Source organism: Coffea arabica, chromosome 1e (assembly GCF_036785885.1).
Source record: "Coffea arabica cultivar ET-39 chromosome 1e, Coffea Arabica ET-39 HiFi, whole genome shotgun sequence".
NCBI classification, from domain to species: domain Eukaryota; kingdom Viridiplantae; phylum Streptophyta; class Magnoliopsida; order Gentianales; family Rubiaceae; genus Coffea; species Coffea arabica.
The window spans coordinates 6269445-6292962 of record NC_092311.1 but is presented as its reverse complement, the minus strand read 5'-3'; the positions used below and the strand labels follow the sequence as shown (position 1 = coordinate 6292962).

At 36.5% G+C, this 23518-nt stretch overlaps 2 protein-coding genes across 4 annotated transcripts in view; one reads left to right on the top strand and one right to left on the bottom strand.

The window, feature by feature from the left end:
• The window catches only part of LOC113699160 (callose synthase 9), a 52062-nt gene that overhangs the window by 22621 nt on the left and 5923 nt on the right, over positions 1–23518 (top strand). For all 3 annotated transcript variants that reach the window (XM_072052833.1, XM_072052838.1, XM_027219305.2), the window contains exons 20-44: positions 63–144; positions 462–511; positions 1561–1647; positions 1764–1849; positions 1930–1954; positions 9252–9346; positions 9439–9520; positions 9628–9800; positions 10702–10822; positions 12284–12381; positions 12474–12564; positions 12639–12799; positions 12882–12991; positions 15598–15732; positions 16653–16721; positions 16800–16977; positions 17244–17358; positions 18268–18387; positions 19351–19466; positions 19550–19633; positions 19738–19850; positions 21311–21363; positions 21445–21621; positions 22945–22992; positions 23292–23450. In XM_072052833.1, the coding sequence (XP_071908934.1) occupies positions 63–144; positions 462–511; positions 1561–1647; positions 1764–1849; positions 1930–1954; positions 9252–9346; positions 9439–9520; positions 9628–9800; positions 10702–10822; positions 12284–12381; positions 12474–12564; positions 12639–12799; positions 12882–12991; positions 15598–15732; positions 16653–16721; positions 16800–16977; positions 17244–17358; positions 18268–18387; positions 19351–19466; positions 19550–19633; positions 19738–19850; positions 21311–21363; positions 21445–21621; positions 22945–22992; positions 23292–23450 (2628 nt within the window). The remainder of the gene's footprint in view (positions 1–62; positions 145–461; positions 512–1560; positions 1648–1763; positions 1850–1929; positions 1955–9251; positions 9347–9438; positions 9521–9627; positions 9801–10701; positions 10823–12283; positions 12382–12473; positions 12565–12638; positions 12800–12881; positions 12992–15597; positions 15733–16652; positions 16722–16799; positions 16978–17243; positions 17359–18267; positions 18388–19350; positions 19467–19549; positions 19634–19737; positions 19851–21310; positions 21364–21444; positions 21622–22944; positions 22993–23291; positions 23451–23518) is intronic.
• Positions 5479–6998, bottom strand: LOC140008449 (uncharacterized). Its single transcript, XM_072052849.1, has 2 exons — positions 5855–6998; positions 5479–5519 (listed from the first exon to the last, which is right to left on the bottom strand). The coding sequence occupies exons 1-2, from the start codon at positions 6930–6932 to the stop codon at positions 5485–5487; spliced, it is 1113 nt and encodes a 370-aa protein (XP_071908950.1). The 5' UTR covers positions 6933–6998; the 3' UTR covers positions 5479–5484.

Genomic DNA, 23518 nt, shown 5'->3' with positions numbered 1-23518 from the left:
TGTGGTTAGTTACCTTAGCAGTGAGCTGTAGGTTTATTGAATACTTTTGTTATCATATGCAGATTAAGCCCTTGGTTAAGCCGACAAGGCAAGTAATAGATATGGAGATAACGAACTATTCATGGCATGACTTTGTATCCAAACGTAAGCTAGTTGACTATTTCCATTGCCTCATTGATTAGTGCATTCTGCGTTTGGTTAGGATCAAGCGTTTGTATTGGTTCACCAAGCAGTTAGATCGAATATTGCATATTATCCTTTCAGTAACCTTTATGTGATTATGTGATTGGGATACTCCCTGCCTTCTGTTTGTTCTTCTCTCTCTCTCCTCGCTTTTCTTTTCTTTTCTTTTTACAAAATCAGCTTGCATTTTCCTAAATTATGCATTGTGTTGGCTTTATCTCATTTACTGTTTGTTAAGCCCTCAATTTGCTTAATTAATGCCTAGGAACTTCTTGCAGATAATCATAATGCTCTGACAGTTGCAAGCTTGTGGGCACCAGTGTTTGCCGTAAGTCCTTTCCTAACGTATTCTTTCCTCTGGTTTTGCAAATGAAAACATGGTTACACATGAAAATAGTTTGGTAAACCTGAATACCAAAGTATATTTGGTCATATTGCAATACGGACTATCCGGAGTTCATTGAGCATTAAATATTAAGTTCGTTTTTCTGTTGTAAGTCTGTTTTAATCATTACTTGTGTTGTTCAATGTTCATAGGAACTACTTCTGTTGACATAATAAAACCCCTGTGCTTTATGTGCTTTTTTCCTTGCTTTTATGTTCATGGGGTACTCCAACTGTATCTGCCATCAAAGTAAACATTTTTAATAGACAGTAGGATTTGTTTTTTAATATTTTTTAGCTTAAAGATGCTGTAGAAAATTCCTGAGATTATGGTACTGGACTTAAAGCACTTGACCTGAGGTCAGTCATGTAGGCTTCTCGCCTGTTACATCTATTGGACGGTTATATGGAGAGAAATGAAGATCTCCTGTTTTCTTGGCTTCTATGGGAGATGTTAGAAATAGTTAAGGAATTAAGTACTTTATACAAGAAGATCTCTATTGTATTCTTGAAGATTTTTATTTTGTCCTTGGCACTTTATTTACTGGCTCATACAAAGTTGTTGCCAGGGCATAAGTTTGGTTGGCGGGGATGGCACTTTAACATACTTTTTTGATGATTTTGTAAGCATCTGACTGATAGAATAGACTTCTGACTTAAGTCTGTCCTTTTTACAAACTTCGACTCTATTTTTAATCCACTTTAGAAGGATTAAATTTGTTGTTCACGTTAAGCATATAATTCAGAAGTTTGCTGGGAAAATCAATAGCACAGTTTTTTTGAACTCTGTTGATTTCGTTTTAACCTGATGATAAAAGTTTTACTTTCTCTTTGAGTTTGATAATCTTGTGACGAAGCACATATGCTTGAGATGCGTGTGTTATCTTGGCACCAATATGTCATGCTATTTATTTGGGAACCAAACTTAATTGTTGGTTGGCTTTCACAAGTTATATAGCTTTTGAACTAACCACAGCTCCATGTTGTTTGCAGATGTACCTCTTGGATATCTACATATTTTACACAGTTATATCAGCTGTGTTGGGATTTTTACTTGGTGCAAGAGATCGTCTTGGAGAGGTAAATACTTGTTTATGTCGATTGTTTACTGTGGATTGTACCTTGAGAAGATACTTTACAGATAGCTTATTAGATAAATTGCTTCTTCAATCCAACTATTTCTTGATACTATTCAGATTAGATCTTTGGATGCTGTTCATAAACTTTTCGAGGGGTTCCCTGAGGCCTTTATGGATACTCTTCATGTACCTCTTCCTAACAGGTACTTTCCTTTTGATGTAGAAAGTTTGAATTCTGGATACCTTTCTTTGTGGTCTATTAAATGTTAGTTTTGCTTTGCAGGGCTTCTCTCCGGTCATCTGGTCAGGTGAACCTTTTTGTTCTTGTGTCCTTGGAAATATTTTCTTTGTTTCTACTTTAAAGCTTGATGAGTTGTATGCACCCAAGCAGTATCCATCTTGTAAATTTTAACAGAAAAGGAAAAAATGAACAAAAAACTCTCCTTTTCTTTATTTTCCCACACTCTAAATATGCTTACAAGGTAGGCATATATAGGACAACCCTATCATAGTTCTGCCACCACTTAAGGTAATAGAACCATGATTTTAGGGATTACATAATCAACTCATATCCTATCTATTCAAACTTGATTGATCATAAGCAATCAAACTTGATTGATCATAAACAATAAAATCCCATAATTATGGGAGGTAATTATGGAAGATAATATCTCCCATAATCATAGGAGATAATATCTTCGACACCCCCCCTCAAGTTGGTGCGTATATATTTATCATGTCCAACTTGCTTGTAAGAAGTTCAAAATTTGGTCTGAGGAGTCCTTTGGTGAGAATGTCAGCTATTTGCTGAGCTGATGGAACGAATGGCATGCAGATAATTCCTCCTTCAAGTTTCTCTTTTATGAAGTGGCGGTCAATCTCAATATGTTTGGTTCTATCATGTTGCACAGGATTATGAGCTATGCTAATTGCCGCCTGGTTATCACAATAGAGCCTCATTGGAAGTTCAATAGGTCTTTTCAGCTCCTCTAAAACTCTCTTCAGCCATAACATCTCACACACACCATGAGCCATAGCTCGGTACTCTGCCTCTGCACTACTACGAGCTACAACACTTTGTTTCTTACTTCTCCAAGTAACCAAATTGCCCCATACAAAGGTACAATATCCCGAGGTTGATCTTCTATCAATGACTGATCCTGCCCAATCAGCATCTGTATAAGCTTCAATGGTCTTTCGATCTCCTCTTTTAAAGAACAATCCCTTTCCTGGAGTACTTTTTAAGTACCTCAGAATTCGATATACTGCATCAAGGTGCTCTTCATATGGAGAATGCATAAACTGGCTCACAACACTCACTGAAAAAGCTATATCAGGACGAGTGTGAGCCAAGTAAATTAGCTTGCCTACTAACTTTTGGTATCGAGCAGTATCAACTGGTGTTCCATCTTTTATATCTGCTAACTTGTGATTCGGATCCATAGGAGTGTCTGCAGGTCGACATCCACTCATCCCTGTTTCCTTTAAAAGATCCAAAACATACTTGCGTTGGGACACAACAATGCCCTTCTTGGACCGAGCTACCTCCATCCCTAAGAAATATCGTAGTGTTCCCAAATCTTTGATTTCAAAGCTAGAAGCAAGACTTTTCTTCAGCCGTTCCATCTCAATTAAGTCATCTCCTGTGAGGATGATATCATCCACGTACACAATGAGTACTGCTATCTTCCCGTCCTTGGAGTGTTTAACAAACATGGTGTGATCACTCTGAGCTTGGGTATAGCCTTGATTCTTTACCGACCTAGTAAATTTTTCAAACCAGGCCCTAGGAGATTGTTTGAGACCATATAACGATTTTCTTAGCTTGCAAACTCTAGACTGAAACTTCCCTTCAAATCCAGGGGGAGACTCCATGTACACCTCTTCCTCCAGATCACCATTTAAAAATGCATTCTTGACATCAAGTTGTTGGAGCGGCCAATCAAGGTTTACTGCTATTGAGAGAAGCACCCTAACAGTGTTTAATTTTGCCACTGGAGCAAAAGTTTCAAGATAATCGATCCCGTAGGTTTGAGTGAACCCTTTAGCCACCAATCGAGCTTTGTACCGTTCCAATGTCCCATCGGAATTATACTTGATGGTAAAGACCCATTTACATCCTACTGTCCTTTTCCCTTGTGGCAGATTTGTTACTTCCCATGTTTGATTCTTCTCAAGAGCATACATCTCTTCTTCAATAGCCTTTCTCCACTCTGGAACTTGTAATGCTTCTTGTACATTCTTTGGAATTTCCACAGAAGAAAGTTGTGAAGTAAATGTCAAGAAGGTAGGGGATAACTTTTCATAAGAGACATAGTTAGTCATAGGGTGTTTGGTACAAGAACGCACTCCCTTTCGAAGTGCAATAGGAAGATCCAAATCAGCAATCTTTGAATCAGAGGAAACTTTATCTAATGACTCAAAAACATTAAATTCTGTCCTAGGTTCGGATTCCTTGTCGTGAAGAGAAGGGGGAGCTTTATCTTTTCCTCGATGATTTTTCCGGACATAGGTTTTCAAGGTTTTTTCAGTTACATTCCCATCTCTTTCACTAAGAGAATTCGACTCTGTTATTGGCACTAAAGACAAGAGATCCTCTTCTAATCCCTGATCAATTTTTTCACGTTTTTCAAAATCCTTTTGACGGGCAAATTGAAGAGTGTCATTTGTTTTTTCAGGATTATTATCTTGAAAAGATTCTTGTTGAGGAAATTGTGCTGCAGATTCTTCTAAAAAATCAGAAAAATCAATTCTCCTATCAACAAAATTTTGATCAGGAATTTGATTTGCAATACGAAAAACATCATCATCTTCTACAAGTTCTTCTACATGCCGAGTCCCCCCCTGAAGAGGATCTCCAAAGAAAGGTTTATCTTCAAAAAATGTTACATCCATGGTTACAAACATTTTTTTCGAAATGGGGTCAAAGCATTTATACCCCTTTTGCGTGGGTGCATATCCAACAAAAATGCATTTTCTTGCTCGAGGGTCTAACTTACTTCGACCTTGTTCATGATTGTGAACAAAGGATATGCACCCAAACACCTTTAATGAGACTTCATATGTTAATCGAGACATGGGATAAATGGTTTTGAAAAAATTCAGAGGAGTTTGGAAATTCAAGGTTCTTGAGGGCATTCTGTTTATGAGATATGTAGCAGTTAAAATTGCTTCGCCCCATAGATATTTAGGAACATTTCTTGAAAAAAGTAATGCCCTCGCCACTTCTAAAAGATGTTTATTTTTTCTTTCAGCTACCCCATTCTGTTGTGGGGTATCATTGCAGGAGCTTTGATGCACAATCCCTTTTTCAAGAAAAAAACTTCCCAAAATTTTATTGAAATATTCTTTTCCATTGTCACTCCGAACAATTTTGACTTTTTCTTGAAATTGTGTCAAAACCATGCTGTAGAATTTTTGAAACACACTTGCAACCTCTGATTTCTCTCTTAACAAATCCACCCAACAAACTCTTGTGTGATCATCGATGAATGTAACAAACCATTTTTTTCCAGATGAAGTTGAAATTCTAGAGGGACCCCAAACATCAGTATGTAATAGAAAAAACGGTTTTGAGGGCTGATAAGGATGTATAGAAAATGTAGACCGATGATGTTTAGCCAATTCGCAGATTTCACATTGAAAAGAAGATGAATCTTTATTCTTAAACAAATCTGAAAATAAGTATTTCATGTAATAAAAGCTAGGATGTCCTAGTCTAAAGTGCCATAACATAATCTCTTTATTACTAGTAATAGAGACAGACCCGTAACATGTGTTTTTGATTGGTGTTGTCATATCTGATCCATCTTCAAGGAAGTAAAGTCCCCCATTTTCTCTAGCACATCCAATCATCCTCCCCGTGGTCAGTTCCTGAAACTCACAAAAAGAGGGGAAAAAATTAATCCGACACATGAGATCCCTAGTTAATTTACTTATGGACAGCAAATTGCATGATAACTTTGGAACATGAAGAACTCTATGAAGTGTTAGAGTAGGAGAGATGACAACGGAACCTATGCCAGCTATGACGGATAATGATCCGTCAGCAACCTTGACCCTTTTATTGCCTGCACATGGACTGTAGGTAGAAAATAATTGTGACACACTAGTCATATGGTCAGTGGCCCCAGAATCAATAACCCATATAACCCGTGGACAAGATGCATTTGATGTTTTACATGAAAGAGCAATAGTAAAAGGTTTACCATTTTTAGCAAAAGAACAGAAAGGAGTGAAGCTTTTTGGCTCAGTGACTGAAAATTGTGGAGACTTAAAGAGTTTGTACAGTTGGCTTAATTGTTCCTTTGTGAAGGCTGGTGTCTCAAAGTCAGTTTGTTGCTTTTGAGAATCCTCATTCACAGTCTGCAACACCTTGCTATCACCTCCATTTTTCTTCTTGAAATTCGATGGTTTCCCATGTAATTTCCAGCATGTGTCCTTTGTGTGCCACGACTTTTTACAGTGTTCACACCAAGGCTTCCTTCTTTTATCCCCGTCCAAATCTGTCCCCTTAGAAACCAATGCTGAAGTCTCAACTTCATCCTCTGCCTTGGACTTTGGTGATGACTTCAGCATCACCTTATGCCTTGATTCTTCTCTTCTGACTTCAGAAAATACTTCACGAATGGAGGGGAGAGGCTTCCTGCCCAAAATACGACCTCGCACCTCATCGAGTTCTTGATTTAGTCCAGCCAAGAAGACATAGACTCTGTCGTTCTCCTCCCGTTTCTTGTATCGAACACTGTCTGCACGGCAGTCCCATTCATCCTCATAACAAAGATCCAATTCCTGCCATAAAGTTACCATCTGATTGTAATAGGTTGTAACATCTCTATCTTCTTGTCTTGATTTCCACAATTTCGTCTTGAGATTGAAAATTTGAGACGAATTCTCTATATCGGAATACATATCCCGGACAGCGTCCCACACATCCTTGGCTGTGGGCAGAAATAAGTGCGGCTTTCCTATCGCTGGTTCCATAGAGTTTATCAACCAAGCGATAACTAGAGAGTTCTCTGAATGCCATCTCTTCAAATTGGGATCTTCAGCAGCTGGTTGTTGAATTTCTCCAGTAAGGTGGCCGAGTTTACCTCTGCCATCGATAGCCAGCTTTACAGATTGAGCCCATTCCAGATAATTGGAACCATTTAATTTATGAACGGTTATTTGTAGGGAAGAAGAATTTGAAGCGGAGTAATCTGTAGTTTGGATAACTACTGAAGACGAGGATGAGTCTTCTCTTGTGTGAGCAGTCGATCTAGTCATGGCTGCTCGGTAGTTCATGGCAGGAATTGGTACAGAGCCGGAGCTCTGATACCATGTAAATTTTAACAGAAAAGGAAAAAATGAACAAAAAACTCTCCTTTTCTTTATTTTCCCACACTCTAAATATGCTTACAAGGTAGGCATATATAGGACAACCCTATCATAGTTCTGCCACCACTTAAGGTAATAGAACCATGATTTTAGGGATTACATAATCAACTCATATCCTATCTATTCAAACTTGATTGATCATAAGCAATCAAACTTGATTGATCATAAACAATAAAATCCCATAATTATGGGAGGTAATTATGGAAGATAATATCTCCCATAATCATAGGAGATAATATCTTCGACACATCTTTACAGCTTGATTTCAACTTGGGAATCTGGAGAAAGTTTTTGTTGACCTCACTTAAATTTTTGAAATGATGTTAGAGGCAGTATTCATAGTTTACAGTTCTTCTATCATTGGTTTCTAATTTTCTTTTTGGAATAATACCAACACACTTGGAAGGGTATTGGGTTCACAGCATGCTACCGCCTTGTATGAGGTGCAGTAGAGGCATATCTAAACCACAGAATCAGTACAGCTTGAAAACTGCAAAATGAATGCTGCAGATCTGCAGTTGCAGCAATGCAGATTTTTTTTTTTTTATTATTTTGACTGGGAGGAATATGCCTATATTGTTTAAAAAATGTGGACATGATGACCGAAGGCGAAAGCATTTCCTATCTTGTTATTATTTTTATTTTATTTTATTTTTTATATATCATCTATTCGATATAATAATAACTGGCTAAAGTTGACGATCCAAAATTACTAGTTTACCAAATTTACAAAAGTTTTCACGACTCAAGGAAGGCCCGTAGTGGCTTGCACTAGCAGCAATTGGTCTAAAATATGCCAAATTCAATTCACGACGTGAATTCCAGATTGACTTATGATCGTTACTAATGATTTGAAGCCCCTTTCCAAAATATGGTAATTCATCTAAATTTTGTTCTGAGAAAGGATAGTTTTTTTCAAGAAACATCCTCTCAGGTCCATTTTCTGTGTGAGATTGAATTGTGTTTTCTCTATGATTGTTTACTTTTACTGTGTCTCCTTGTTTATCTTTGGGACTAAGATTACGAGGGTGAATTAGTGCTTTGGGCTTCACTTTTCAACCTTTTTTGGGGTAAATTGCCTGATCTTCTGCTCTTGGCTAAGGATCATACGGAGATATGGTGAACAGACATGACATCTTTCCAAGTTTGATGCAAAATATTATGGATATGTAAAATTAGTATATTTGGAGTCTTTCTTTGAAGTTGAATTTTATTTGCAACAAGGTTTATGTGTACTGAATACCTTCTAGGTAGCATTTAACACTGTTGTATTAATACATTGTACTTTTATTTCGAGAAAGTACTGTAGGTTTAAGGAGGTTGTGTACCCAGTATTTCCTTAAGTGACATACTAGAATCAAGACATTCTTTTTCTTGGTAATGTTACTTTTTGTAACAAACACACTTTTTACGTGTTCATCATGAGCTACTTGCTGTTGTATGCTTTTTTATGGTATGCAATTGTCAATACATAATTAAATGGTTTTGTATCCCTTTTTTTGGTGGGGAATGCAAGTATTTGATAACTATTAGATGGATGGTTGAGAATTATCAGAGCAATGTATGGTAAGCTGTGACTCACAGTCAAAAGTTGTTGAGCCTTACTTACCTGACGTGATGAAGGGTGTTGGATGTGTCTGAGTATTGATGTTATGTAATTGTCTATATATAATAAAGTGTTGGATGTGTCTGCAAGTTGTTAAGCCTTGTGTTATGAAATTCTCAATAAATAATAGTTCCTTTTTTTTTTATCCTTTTTTTTTCCGGAATGCAAGTATTTCATAACTATCTGGTTTTTGATTGATAGAAGTAATTATCAGGCAGGTTTTTGGTTGATCGGAGTAATTTTCAGGCATATATGATAAGCTGTGGCTCACTGTTAAAGTTGTTGGGCCTTATTTGCCTGACATGACGAAGGGTGTCAGATGTGTCTGAGAGTGTTGATGTCATGCAATTGTCAACAAATAACACACACACACACATATTTGCTTCTGGAATGCAAGTATTTCATAACTATCAGGTGTTTGGTTGATGATTATCAGTGGCATGTATTCTAAGCTGTGGTTCACTGTTAAATGTTGTTAAGCCTTATTTACCTGTAACAATGAAGGGCATTGGATGTGTCTGAGATTGTTGATGTTGGTCAAGGACTTTTAGAAATCTTGATAGTGTAGTGCTTCATTGCTTGGTTCTGTTTTAGAAATTAACTCCTGCTGTCATTTGAAGGCTCTGGAGAAAAATAAAGAAGATGCTGCTCATTTTGCTCCCTTTTGGAATGAAATTATAAAGAATCTGAGAGAGGAAGATTACATTACAAATTTGTGAGTACTGTATTGGATATTTTATTCCCTTTTTAAATCACATGAAGCTTCTATTGCTTGGATCTGTTGACTTGATGTTTCACTTTTTGTAGGGAGATGGAGTTGCTTCAAATGCCTCAAACATCTGGGAATATTCCATTGGTTCAATGGCCACTATTCCTCCTGGCCAGCAAGGTTGTGCTTATTATGTGAATTGATGCCATTGCCAGATGGATTATTGATATCCACCGATGCTTCTTTACTATTTTGCCTAATTTAATTCCTTCTCCTGTCTGTTATAGATATTTCTTGCCAAAGATCTTGCTATTGAAAGTCGGGATTCTCATGAGGAGTTGTGGGATAGGATCTCAAGGGATGATTACATGAAATATGCAGTTCAAGAGTGCTATTATACCATCGAGGTCATACTTACCGCAATATTGGATGATGAAGGAAATGATGAAGGAAGGAAATGGTAAATTTATGATAAGCCTTCAGAGTGCCTTTAGTGTTTTTGCTTTTAGATTGTTAATGCTTGCTCCATTTGTTTTTCTTGTTTGTCATTGGTGAGAGGTCAACCTGGGTAGCTGGGTTGGGGGAAGGGAATTCATGTTCATGGAATGTCAGTTTCGGAGAACATTGAACATGCTCATTGGGGTTGTCTAATCAATTAAGTTTGGTTTGAACAATGGTAACTTGATTGGCCCTTCTCTTTGTTGCATGCATTGCATCTTTTAACATTTTAATCAGATGAATTATATTTCATGTTCGACTGGATTTTTTTTTTTTAGTGTAAGCAGGAGGACTCGAACCCGAGACCTCTTGCTTACACTCCCTCCCCCCCAAAATCAAATGTATTGTCATCAACTAGTTTCAATATTTTCTTTGTTTTGTGTATTGCATCTTTTAATATTTTAGAGCAGACAAATCATGCTTGCATGATTGATTAATCTATCATATGGATTGTCATGAACTATGCTTTTTAAATAAACTTTCTTGGTTGGTTATATTGAGACTTCCTTTAATAGGTTGTTCCTATCTGCCAGTTAAAAATGTAAGATAACATATAGGGCAATGATTTTGGAGCTCCACAATAATTTCCAGGCAATCAATCACCCTTTTTATTTAATTAAAATGACTTAAATACCCATCCCATTTAATTTAAAAATCGAAACTATCCAGAGACATGGCAGACAAACTTTGTGAATATTTGCCAAAGAAAACAAAAATCTAGAGTAAAAAGTTTCAAAACTTAGAAAAGAGCATCAAGTAGCTTGAAGTCAACATTTGATGAGAACGTATTAACTGCATAGAAGTTCCTTTCATGGTCCGTTATCATTGATGCAGTCCTCTGCTGTTTGTGTCTTCAATGTCAGGGTTGAAAGGATATATGAAGATATTCGAGGAAGCATTGGCAAAAAAAATATTCACAATGACTTCCAACTGGAAAAGTTGGCACTAGTCATTCAGAAAGTTACCGCTCTAATGGGAGTACTGGTATGTATTTATATGGTTTCAGCATTAATAGAGATGTGCATCACAAGCCAGCTCATAATTTGTTATATATATGTATATGTATATATATGTGTATATATATGCACATGAATATATATATATGTATATATATGTATGTATATGTATACGCATATACATATTTTATTGTTGGATGCAAGAGGAAGTTTTGGTGACTAGTTTCCATATTTGGGCACTTCCTGGAGCTCCTTATATCTCCTTTTTTCTTTTACAGTAGGAGTCATGCTTTTAACTTTTTCATCAAGCATATTGCTGTTGCACCCTGTGGTTAATCACTTAATCCTGCTTGATATTAAAGAGATGACTGCTGGAGCAGATTGGATTAACAGATACATATATCCCATCATACAATCAATTGGGTTTTTAGAACAAACCTTGTCTCAGTGAAGCAGTATTCAAGCTATGTAGGGATGCAAAATGTTGTACGTCCTTAGTCCTACTTTATGTTTTTTCCTTAAATTTTTAAGATTTGAAAAACATATTCTTCAGAAATGATAATTATTTTGTGTCAGTCAACTTTTTGAGATTACTGTCTCATGGCAGGTCTTATTTCCGGTTCTGTTGAGGATTAAACAACATATTAGGAATATTGGCCAAAAAATGAGTTATTTTGACTTAAAAAGTTGAGGAAACTGATATTGGATTCATTCTTAAGTGTGACTGTGGTACAGTAGTATTATTAACACCTTTGTCTTTTACAGCAACAATCTTGTGGACACATGGATAATTTTTTGACTGTGAATATAGTTGGAGCTATGAGTGTAGAAGTTTGATCTAAGAGGGGAACTAGTTTAGTTTTGGATTTTTTGGGGACTAATCTGTCACCTTCAACTTGCATTCAGTGTGTATGAATTGGCACAGTGTTACCATCTCAAATATTAAGTTCAGATTTCTCCACCATTGGACTGATTGTCCCTCTTGTTAAGGGGAAAGGAAGAATTGACAGTGACCTTGGACAAGACCAGTAAACTTCTGTAGTTTGGTTCCTAACTAGTTTTTCAATGCTTGGTGCTACTTTGATGCTTAAGGATATAGTACATTAATTGATGAAATAGCTGGTGAGTGGGTTTGTTGTTGAAAATTGTAATTGTGTGGAAAGAGTTTATCAGCATGCAATGTCAAACTGTAGCTTATGTTTCAGATCTTATCCAGACAGATGGTTGTTTCAATGCTGTTCTGACTTAGCTGTGCAATTAATGTTGTAATTACTGGCTGGAAACTAGAATGTGTTGTTCTCGTCCGTTCAAGACTCTTGGATATGCTTGGAAACTGGCCCATAACCCTTAAAATCTTTTGACTTCAGGACACTAATCTACTAGTGAATTCTGTTTCGTATGGTTGTCCCTCAATTTCACGTTGCAATCTTTTGGACTTTTTTTGCTTCCTAAAGCTGTGATCATACTATCTTGAATTCTTTTCATGCAGAGAGAGGATCATACGCCAGAATTGGAAAGTGGAGCTATCAAAGCTGTCCAAGATCTTTATGATGTTATGCATTATGATGTCCTTAACATTAACATGAGGTTTGCTACCCAGTTAGATTTTTTTTCCTTGACTTTTGGCCCTTTTTCAGTATGCTATAGTTGTTCTATGATTTCCTTATTTTCATTCTCAGAGACAACTATGAGACGTGGAATCTTTTGTCAAGAGCAAGGAATCAGGGTCGCCTCTTTCAAAAATTGAAGTGGCCTCGCGATGTTAAGTTGGTAAGTAGTCAGTACATATAGTTCTGGACTGAGTTTTATGTCTTCACAAACCTCTTAATTCTTGATATCCACAGAGATTGCAAATCCGAAGATTATATTCCCTTCTCACTATCAAAGATTCAGCTGCAAATATTCCAGAAAACCTCGAGGCTAGACGCCGGTTGCAGTTCTTTACAAATTCGCTTTTCATGGAGATGCCAGTAGCCAAGCCTGTCCGTGAAATGTTATCCTTCAGGTATTATAAGGAGCCTTTTGTTAGTGTCCTGGGTTCAAAAGTTGCATCCACTGACTAAACCCCTCATTTCATTTATGAGCAGTGTGTTCACACCTTATTACTCGGAGATTGTGCTTTACAGCATGTCTGACCTCCTTAAGAAGAATGAAGATGGGATTTCCACTTTGTTTTACCTTCAGAAGATATATCCAGGTAATGTTCCATTTGTAGTGTGCTCTATTGTAAAATTCCCCTACCATCTCAGATTCAAGACCTTTATTAGGGAAATTTTTAAATATGGTGAATCTCAGTGTATTCATGGCCTCTTTTACAAAGTGTATTGGTATGTTGGATGAGAGGATAGTAGTTGGTGTCATGATGCTGGACAGAAAAGTTACTTGAGCACTTTTAATAATTCTAACTGGAAATTTATAACTTTTAGAATGAATGCGTGCCAGCACTAGAGCATCTTGGTCCTAGTCCATCTCTGCTTTGGCTTCTAAGGTGGGAAGCATTATTTAGACCCTAGTTATTATGTTAGAGCATGTATGAAATTTCTGAGGTGGAATGGCTCTTGTATCTGCAGCAAGTAGGTTTATGTTCATCAGCAGAAAGAGTCTGAGTAATTTGCTTAATGCATTGTTGGATTTTTATTTTGCCTTGGTTGGAAAGACGAAAATCTAGGATGTAATTATGCAATAACTGCCACTAGTATACTGACCTTTACTAATGCTTACCAATACTAAATTGTCCCAAAAAAAATGCTTGGTCTTAGTTTGTGGATAGTTCTTTGAGCTCATTATGGTCCAAAAGCCCCACATAAGCCAACATATACTAGCGATTTTTTACCAGATGCGAGACATCTCATACCATACCAATTGCATACCTTGCCAGTCTTGATGCTTTGTGATCAAATCAAGAATCCATTCGATAAAGGTCCCTACCAGCCTCCAGAAAGGGCTTTATTTATTTATTTATTTATTTTTAAAAGGCCTTGAGAATATGACTTATGAACACTGAATATACACAACTATCCTTTGTACTGGACAGTAATTTGATTTGTGTCTTGATATATGCAATTTGCTGAATGTGGAGTCATTTCCATATTTCATTTCCTGGAAGTGAGGCTGGCTTTAGTTTGGGTTGCCAGTTAATTAACACACAACACAAGTTTGTTTATATTGCTCTTTGTTTTTACAGCACCTATTGATACTTGGCAGTTGCAAGGTGTCTTTTTGTTGTGGTTTGTTCTGCTGATGTTATTAGAAAGAAAGGTTGCATGTCTAGAGGATGACACTTTACAATTGCTAAAATATTTTTTGCAATTTGATATGATAATGTACCTTTCTGTGAATCATGCTGACAGGAATTTTGATTATGTGATATCTTTTTCTAATGTGGTTGAGAATGCCCTTTTCTTTTTTCATGTGAAAGTCATTTCAAATTTTCAAGTTTTAGCTTGCCAAATAATTGAGGCAGAAAATGCCTTTGAAAAATATGATTCATCATTCTTTTGTGGCTTTTTCTGTGGATGTGTTTGCGAGTTTTAAATCTTTTATGTAAACATTATTGAGCTGATGGCTGTTGTTTGTTTTGATAAGCCTACTTGGAAGATGCTGCTGGATATCTTTCCTGCATGTCTTTTTAATCTGGCAATTATCAGAAGCTTTACTGATAAAAATAAGAATCTTAGAAGCAGGTTTTAATGTCAACTAATGAGGTCTTTCTATGGTTGCCTCGTCTAAAATGTTTATTATCTTGTAGTTCCTCAACGGACATCAACTTGACCCAATTTAGGTGTTGGTCCAAATGTTTCTTTTCTTTCTTGTCCATCTTTTCCTCTATGCTATCCACTTTGCATTTATGTGGAGGTGGGACTAGAAGCTGTTCAGTGTGGTTTTTCACTGCCTTGCCACTGTAAGGATGCTGGAAAGGAAATTTTGGAAAACAGGTTGAATGTTTTGAAAAGTGGTTTGAGAACCAGTAGGTGCGTGCGTGAGAGTAGTGACATTGGGAACAATGATTGCTGCCATCATTAGAGAAGATGGGGAACAGATGCGGCAGAGTGAAAGACTTGAACTTTTAATCATATGAAGAAGAAAGGAAAATCTAGAACTTCAATAATTAACCCCTGAGCTTTTCAGTTCTTCAGTTTTTTCCTCAATTATTTGTATATCTCTTCACTCTGATGGTAATTTAAAATGTAATTTTAGTGATGTTATATCCGTTGATTCAAAAGTCTTCCTTAAACGTATATATCCATAAATCCAACAGACCCCAATAGTATTGCATGAGTATTTGAAGTTATGTCTGTATACCTGTCCATTGGTCGAAAGTTTCCACTCGTCATTTTCTCATATAGTCCGTCAATAAGTAGTTCGCTGCATTTTCCCATCCTATAGTGGTTTGCTCCTCCTGCACTAGGTTTTCGGAATGCCTGTCATTAATTTAACCAATTTGTGCCAACAAACAAAATAAATTGGATTATGAGTGAATCATTAGATAACTTCGTAATTATTCTTGTTGCAAAAGTATTTGTGGGTATCAGGACTTTTCAAGTTTAAAAACTTTTAGGTTCTGAAGACTTCTATGCCCATTTTTTATGATGAAACTTGTTTTGCAAATTCTGTTTTTGATTGTAGCTTCCTTAAGAGTCCTTGCTATACTTGTTATTCAGAAATCCTTAAAACATACTCTGGTTTTTTTTCTTTATTGATCTTTAAATGCCATATGGTTTAAATTTGTGTCCAGTTGCTTTACTTTTTGTGGGTCTTCTAGCCTACTCTACTTTTTACAAATTTCTAAATTATTGAATGCAGATGAATGGAAAAACTTTCTTGCTCGGATTGGCCGTGATGAAAATGCTTCTGAGTCAGAACTTAATGATAATCCAAATGACATCCTTGAACTTCGTTTTTGGGCTTCTTACCGAGGACAAACATTGGCTAGAACTGGTACTTTCTCCCTTCAAATCTAGAATTTTTTATTCTTTCTTATTGGTCTACGACTTTCCTCATGGCTTGTGAACGTTTTGGCTAGTTGGTTTGCGATGGAGCATTTTTCTTTCAAAGCACCCATGACCAGTAATTGGGCTGGGAAGAAGATAAAATGGTTGGAGAGATTATAGGATTGAACTTCATGTATGTGAAACAGAAATCAAGTGAATAGAAATGAAGCAGAGATTTTATTACCAATTCTAATATCAATATCTCCAATAAGCAGTTATTGTGTTGTAGAGAAAGAAGCAAGTAAATTGAAAAGAGTAAAATTAAAATTCAAAAGGTGAAAGCGAGCTCATTTTGAGCTTAACGTTTTTATGAAGGAGAAAATTTGAAAGAAAGAGGCACTACAGAAAGATGGGGGGCTTGGTGTCCCCAATGCTTTATTATTATTTTTTTTGGGGGGGGGGGGGGGGGGGGTGCAAAGAAACTGGAAATACTTAATCCAGTATACTACTGAAGGATTTTAAGAGTAAGAGGGAGGACTGAGAAAGGTTCAGACTGGGTGTTTTAGGAGCTCAGGAATAAAATGATCTCTAATTGAAGAGATTTTAGAAGGAAAACAGAGGCATTTTGGAATTAGATTGATAAGATTAACATCCAGTGTATAGCCTCATGGAGAACGAAGAAGCTATCCAATTCACTGTTGTTTTGAACATCCTTATTGTTACTTGCACATATATGTTTCAGATGTTCTTGCTTTCTGCATGAAATATCTATAAATGTATGCGGACAGTTGCTTTTATTTGAAGGTCATAATTGTCTTCCAGAACATGGTCCTGGGTATGCTCTCATAACTTCTTGGATAAGGAATGCTTATTTCTCTTCTATTTGTTGACGTCCTTGTTTGATGTTTGCTCATTGTCCAATTGCAGTACGGGGGATGATGTACTACAGAAAGGCTCTCATGCTTCAAGCCTATTTGGAAAGAATGATGGCTGGAGGTTGGCCAATCTAAGAACACTAGATTTGTTGTTTTTGGCTGCTTGGATAGATCTTTATTGTCTGTTAGTTGTGCTCAGATATGGAATCTGCAATCTCCAAATATGAAGTTATGGATATTCAAGGCTTTGAGTTGTCTCCCGAAGCAAGAGCTCAGGCAGATTTGAAGTTCACATATGTAGTTACATGTCAAATATACGGAAAGCAGAAAGAAGAGCGAAAGCCTGAGGCTGCTGATATTGCATTATTAATGCAAAGGTAGAGTATTGTGTGTATAGCATGTGATGCATCTACTACTGATTGCATGCTGTAACTTTTTCTCTATGATTTGGTACATCATTGTCTTGGCCTTTTGGTCCTCAAAAGAGCCACTTGGATATTCTTGCAACTTCCTCCTTTGGCTCTTTCCTTCCACCCAAAAACATGAATAATATCTGTATCTACATAATGCATTATATTGCGTATGCTAGTTCTTAGTTTGTTCGCTTATCAGTTTGTTCTTCTTTTGCATACCTTTGATATAGAAACGAAGCTCTTCGAGTTGCCTTCATTGATGTGGTCGAGACCCTGAAGGATGGTAAAGTACATACCGAATATTACTCAAAACTTGTAAAGGCTGATATCAACGGGAAGGATCAGGTTTTCAACTGTTTCTCTTTTCTTTTTTTTTTTTTTGAATTTCTGGGCATTACAAGTGAAAAATTGTTCTCTTCCTTTTTTTCTTTGTATTTTATTGATTTTTAGCTTATTTTTCTGTTTGAACTAAAAAGGTTTAGATGAAATTATTTGGTTGGAAACTGAATAGTGGAGAAAAGCACTGGGTTATTTTGATTGCTGATAAGAAACTCCAAAAACTGTTATGAGTGTTAGAATTTATTTTCATTGGAGAACTGTTAACAGTATCGTTGTTGGTTCTTTTTGTCAGCAACTTGGATATGGTGGCTTTGGATGCTTCTCCATATGGTTTATTCTTGTACTTTAAAAAGTTAGAAACATGATTTGAATGTACGTTTAATTTCATTAATCAATGTGTCATCATATTAAGACATCTACTCCATGGGTGAATATTTTACCATCCAATCTGTATGTAATATTTGGATGATGCAGGGTGGTGAAAATTGTGAAGAGATTAAAGTGCTGAATCAGATTGAGTAATGGTGGTGTTAACAATTTTAAGTTTTACAGTTGCAACCATGAAGTGAATTATATTTTTTTGGTCAAATGTCAAATTTCTGATATTAATTGGTAACTGCAAGAGCCTTCATTTACCACTAGATGTTGAGGATCCTGATACAGGAGGTGATGACTATGGTATATTAATTATGTCAATGCGTATGTATTGTTATTACTCTAAGTTGCTGTGTGTTCTTAGTCAGCTTCTCATTTACATGACTTGTTTCTGCAGTCTCTCCTGGAAACCAGTGATTCTTATCTTGTGGCTCTTTAGCTGCACTATGATAGTATGATCAGCTAAAATGCTTTATAACAAAATTCTGTAATGTAAATTTTTAAATTCTAAGGTGGGGTTTCCTTCTAATGAAAATGCAGGAAATCTATTCTGTAAAATTGCCAGGGAATCCAAAACTTGGTGAAGGGAAGCCTGAAAATCAAAATCATGCAGTTATATTTACACGTGGAAATGCAATGCAGACGATTGACATGAATCAGGTAAGAGGTATCTGTTTCAACAGCTGCTGATAATATCTTCACCAGGCCCTTCAAATTAACCTCTGTTTCAGAAGCATAAGTTGTAGATATAACTGCAGATGATTTTGCCACGTGATGTTAGTATGTCTGGATATCCTTGGAAAATCTTAACAATGCAGAGTCATGCATAAATTTGTAGTGCAAAATGAAAATATGCACAGACTCTTATTTGGGTTTGAGGATTAATTGTTCCTACCTCTGGTCCATGTGGTTGTGTAACAGAGCAATATTGTTTTGAAATCAGGAGAAGAAATAAAATGAGCTCCAGTTTGACTTTGGATGATACTCCTCTCCTGCATGCATTTCTCTCTGCTGACTTCGCCCCTTTCTTCCTTGTGCTCAATCTCCTCATTCTCCCGCTCCACCTTCTTCCTCTTGGGATCCCTCTGAGCATACAGCTAAACCATTTCTCCTCCCTCTTGACCTAGCTCTGTCCTTCCTTCTGCCCTCTCTTCTACTCACCCTCATATCCACCCTTCTCAAAATATTAATTACCGGGGTGTTCATCAATATTGGTTTTGACCATGAGCACATGCACTGTTGGATGGAGGTGAATTAGGATCAGTACAAGCTGGCTGTATATTTGTTCCATGCCTGAAGAAGTGGGCACTAAGTTTTTTGCGTGTCTCTGTACCTTTGTTGTGTCAACAGATTATGAGATATATGCCTGATTAGGGAGGTAAGCATAATGAGCGAAACTGTAGGAGAGGAGCCTGTAAATTTGACAAAACTTAGGTGCCCAAATTGCCCTTAATTTAGGGTAATTCGTGGTTCAGGGCAATTCATAATGTGGATGGAAAGCAGCAGCCAACATGCTTATTGCTTTGTTTTCTCCCATTCATGTCATTGCTTTTTATCTTCTTTTTCTTGGTCGTTTCTTAATGTTGCCTTGTTTTTCGAGAGCTCATTTATTTTTTTTAATAGGATAATTATTTCGAGGAAGCTTTGAAAATGAGAAATCTTTTAGAAGAATTCCATCGTGATCATGGGATTCATGCTCCTACTATTCTTGGTGTTAGGGAGCATGTATTTACGGGAAGGTATTTCTCAATTCAATATTTATATGGTGGTGTTCTCTTATGTTGCTAACAATCAGTTACTAATTCTTCAGCAAATGATGCAGTGTCTCTTCTTTGGCGTTATTCATGTCCAACCAAGAAACTAGCTTTGTGACACTTGGTCAGCGTGTTCTGGCCAAGCCCTTGAAGTAAGATCCTGTTTGTTATAAAATTTGCTATTGTTCGTGTGTATGATTTCCTGCTTTTTCTTATATCTGATCCTCCTTTATTGAAATTTCAATTTGTCTTATAGGGTTCGAATGCACTATGGCCATCCAGATGTCTTTGATAGAGTTTTCCATATAACTCGAGGTGGTATCAGCAAGGCGTCTCGTGTAATTAACATCAGTGAAGACATATATGCGGGTACAACTAACTATGCTAGGCAAATTGCCATTATAGAGTTTTTTTTTTTTTTTTTAATGTTTCCCTATACTGCAGATGACTACTTTTGAATAGGAATTACAATGTCAAACTTGCATTCCCACTCTTTTATCTTCCATCCAATTCTATTACAAACATTTGCTATATTTTGTGTAGGAGTATGATTTAGCTTTAGAATGTTCAACCGCCGTATCAGCTGTCAATTCAGGAAAGATTTGACGATGCAAGATGCCTAGCATCTTTTTCTAAGTGCTAGCTTCCATGGCTTAAGGAGTTGGAGACTTAAGAATTATTAGATTAGCTAGTTAATGGAAACTTTCAGGATGATGTTTATATTTAATTTTCGACCTATGAGTGTTTTAGTAATTCCAAATTCTGCATAATTGAGCATGTAACAACAAAATATTCTTTTATGATTTCTATCCATATTTGTATTATACCTGTGAATTTCAGCGGGATCCTTCGAGCATATCAAAATTTTGCATTCCATTTACTGATTTTTTTCCTTTTTGCATATGCGTTGAAGTTTAGTATTGTATAAAAGATGGTTGATTTATTGCTTCTTGGTGTCTGAACAGTCTTGGTTATTTCTTTCACGCTTTTGGAGAGATATCTGTTATACATGCATTTCAAATGCATTTGTTCTTTCAACTGTGTCAAGCATCTTGCTTTGCTTACACTGATACCAGATTGCATTTGTCTCCCTTTGGACATGGCTTAGAAGGCATCACTGAATTCTTCTTGACAAACTAGTTGCATGTTTTTTCTTCATGTTGCTTGTTGAATGTGAAGATCTCAAGCACTTCGATTACAGCCAATCTTACACCGATACCAGGTTGCATTTGTCTCCCTTGGGACATGGCTCAGAAGGCACCGCTGAATTCTTCTTGACAAAATGGTTGCTTGTTTTTTCTTCATGTTGCTTATTGCATGTTGAAGAACTCGAGCACTTCGATTACAGACAATTTCTGCAGTTGTTTTTGTCTATTTATGTTTAGGTTATGGACTTGATTCTGAATTTTCTGCTCCAAGCTGACAGGAGCTATTCATTATTTCCTTTGGTTACCCCCATAAGTGGGATGGGATATGTTGATTCACTCGGTTTGCGGTATTTATATATACTGGTCTGATCTCAACAAACTACTATACCAATTTGATGAGTGAGGGTCTAGATATATGTAATCATTGTGAGTACTTCATATTTCAGCATTACAAAAATATGGTGTTAACGTTTTTCTGTGTTAGTATATGCCACATTGCCTGATTGCATTAACTCATCATGTTTCTGTGTTGTCTGTCTTTTGCTCTATGATTTGTGAGCCTATTTAAGATTTGACTATCTAGTTGTATGTTAGGGCATAAGAATGTCTTCTATAACACGAGCAGAACAAGACAAAAAATTCCCTTTTTGTCCTTTTTTTTTAATTTGTTGTAATATGCAGGATTCAATTCAACCTTGCGTCAAGGAAATATTACCCACCATGAGTACATTCAGGTGATATTGTGTCTTTTTAAAATTTTTTTAAAGATGAAAAGTAGTAGAGTGATGAATAAATCTAAACTGAGATTTATATAGGTTGGCAAAGGAAGAGATGTTGGGCTCAATCAGATTGCTTTATTTGAAGGCAAGGTAGCTGGTGGTAATGGTGAACAAGTTCTTAGCAGGGATGTCTACAGACTTGGGCAGCTCTTTGATTTCTTCAGAATGATATCGTTCTTTTTCACCACTGTGGGCTATTACTTTTGTACCATGGTAAGCCCATTGCGTTGTTGCACCTCAGCCTAGTTTTTGAGCTCATTGGTTCAAGTTTAATTGGTACCTGAGCCAATCACCAAAGTGGTGCTTAATCTTTAGGCCAATTTGGGGTTTGGGAGGGGACAAGAATGGTGCTTTTAACCTTTAACTTTGCAAGTTACTTTTAATGGAGTTTGGAATCCAGATATGAAGTGTATCAAATATATAAATATACGGTTTTGTTTCCTATCTGCTTAACTGGAACATCAATGACGAAAAGCAGCAAAATGGGTCTCTTTGTCCATTATGACTTTTAATTCAGCAGTGCGCTTTTTTGTGTAGCGGCTACACAACAATACCCTCTAAGCCTGCTAAAGTATAAGCAAAATTACAGCTGTATAGTACACTTTTAATTGGGGTTGTAACACTTGTCAGTCATGTATCTTGTTAGTTCTTGCTTGCATGCTTCATCTTTATTTTGTTGAATAGTTGCCCATAGGATACTCAGAAGTACTGGTTACAGAAAAAATTACTCATTGTGCAAAATAATTTTATTAGTGCTGTAAATCCTATTATGGAGTACCAATTTGTTATATTAATCCCTTTTTATGGGCCAGGCAATTGGTTACATAATGACCTTCACATCTTTGTAGCAATATGGGTTATATTGTCTACCACTTTTAGGTTTGTCGTGCAAAAGATGTCAAACTTATGACATTTAAAACCTTGTAGCTATCCAAAGTGAACGCTAAAATTTGGTTGTCTTGAAAATTGGCGATTATGTCCTTGTTTATAGTAGAGGCTTCTAGGAAGTATGCTAATGACTTGGGCTTGTGCTTAAGAATGATATTTGGCACTGCATGAGTATATGTGATTTGGGCTTCCTTTAGTGGACTGCTTCCGTTTGTTTGCTTATTTAAAACATGGCAATGGAGGGGTGACAGCAATTGATTGTATTTTTGTCCCAAACTTGCACGTCTGAGAATCTGATGTCTAAAACCGAAAGTAAAATTTGAATTGTTAAATAGATGTGAAAAAGGTTTCTGTGCCTTTTACTTTTCCAAATGGCTCATTTGAAGCAACAAGATATTTCCAGCTTCTGCTTGACTCAATTCATTTACCCGTCATGTTGATCCTTTCCAAGCTTCGGAACATCTATTCACTCCTCTCTGGTCCATCTTCACTTTGATCTACATCTGTTCCCAACTAAAACGCACCTAAGAGCAATGAAATTTGTTTTCTTTTTAGGATTCTGCTCTAAGCACGAATGTAATGTTTACATTATTAGCCAAATTATGATTCACACTACATCTTATCTAACTGATCCGTAATTCTGTGCAGCTGACAGTGTTGACTGTGTACATTTTTCTGTATGGGAGAGCATACTTGGTAAGCCCTATGAGATGATGAATTAAGTTTGCATATTGCTTAATGGATATCAAGCAATGAACTGTGGACAGTCCTTTTTTATGTATATTTGGTATGCTGGAATTTTACTGTATGTATATATGCATGTTGTTACATAGAAAATAATTTGCATGGATGTTTTAGCTTCAGGGAGTCCTTGATCAGGGAAGTTGACGTTGCTTTTCACAAATTTTCAGGAGAAGTTCTTAAAAGTTTCCTCTTTCCTATCAACTTAATTGTTTTTATGGTCTTTATGGTACTGTTTGAATTTTTTCTTTCAGGCTTTTTCCGGCGTTGGTGAAACCATTCAAATTAGAGCCAGGATATTAAACAACACAGCTTTGAGTGCTGCCCTCAATGCTCAGTTTTTGTTTCAGATTGGTGTTTTTACTGCTGTGCCAATGGTTTTGGGCTTCATCTTGGAACAGGGTTTCTTAAGGGTATGCTATTGAAGTTTGTCAATCACACCTAATACCCAAAACTCTTCCTCCAAAAATGTGATTCTTTG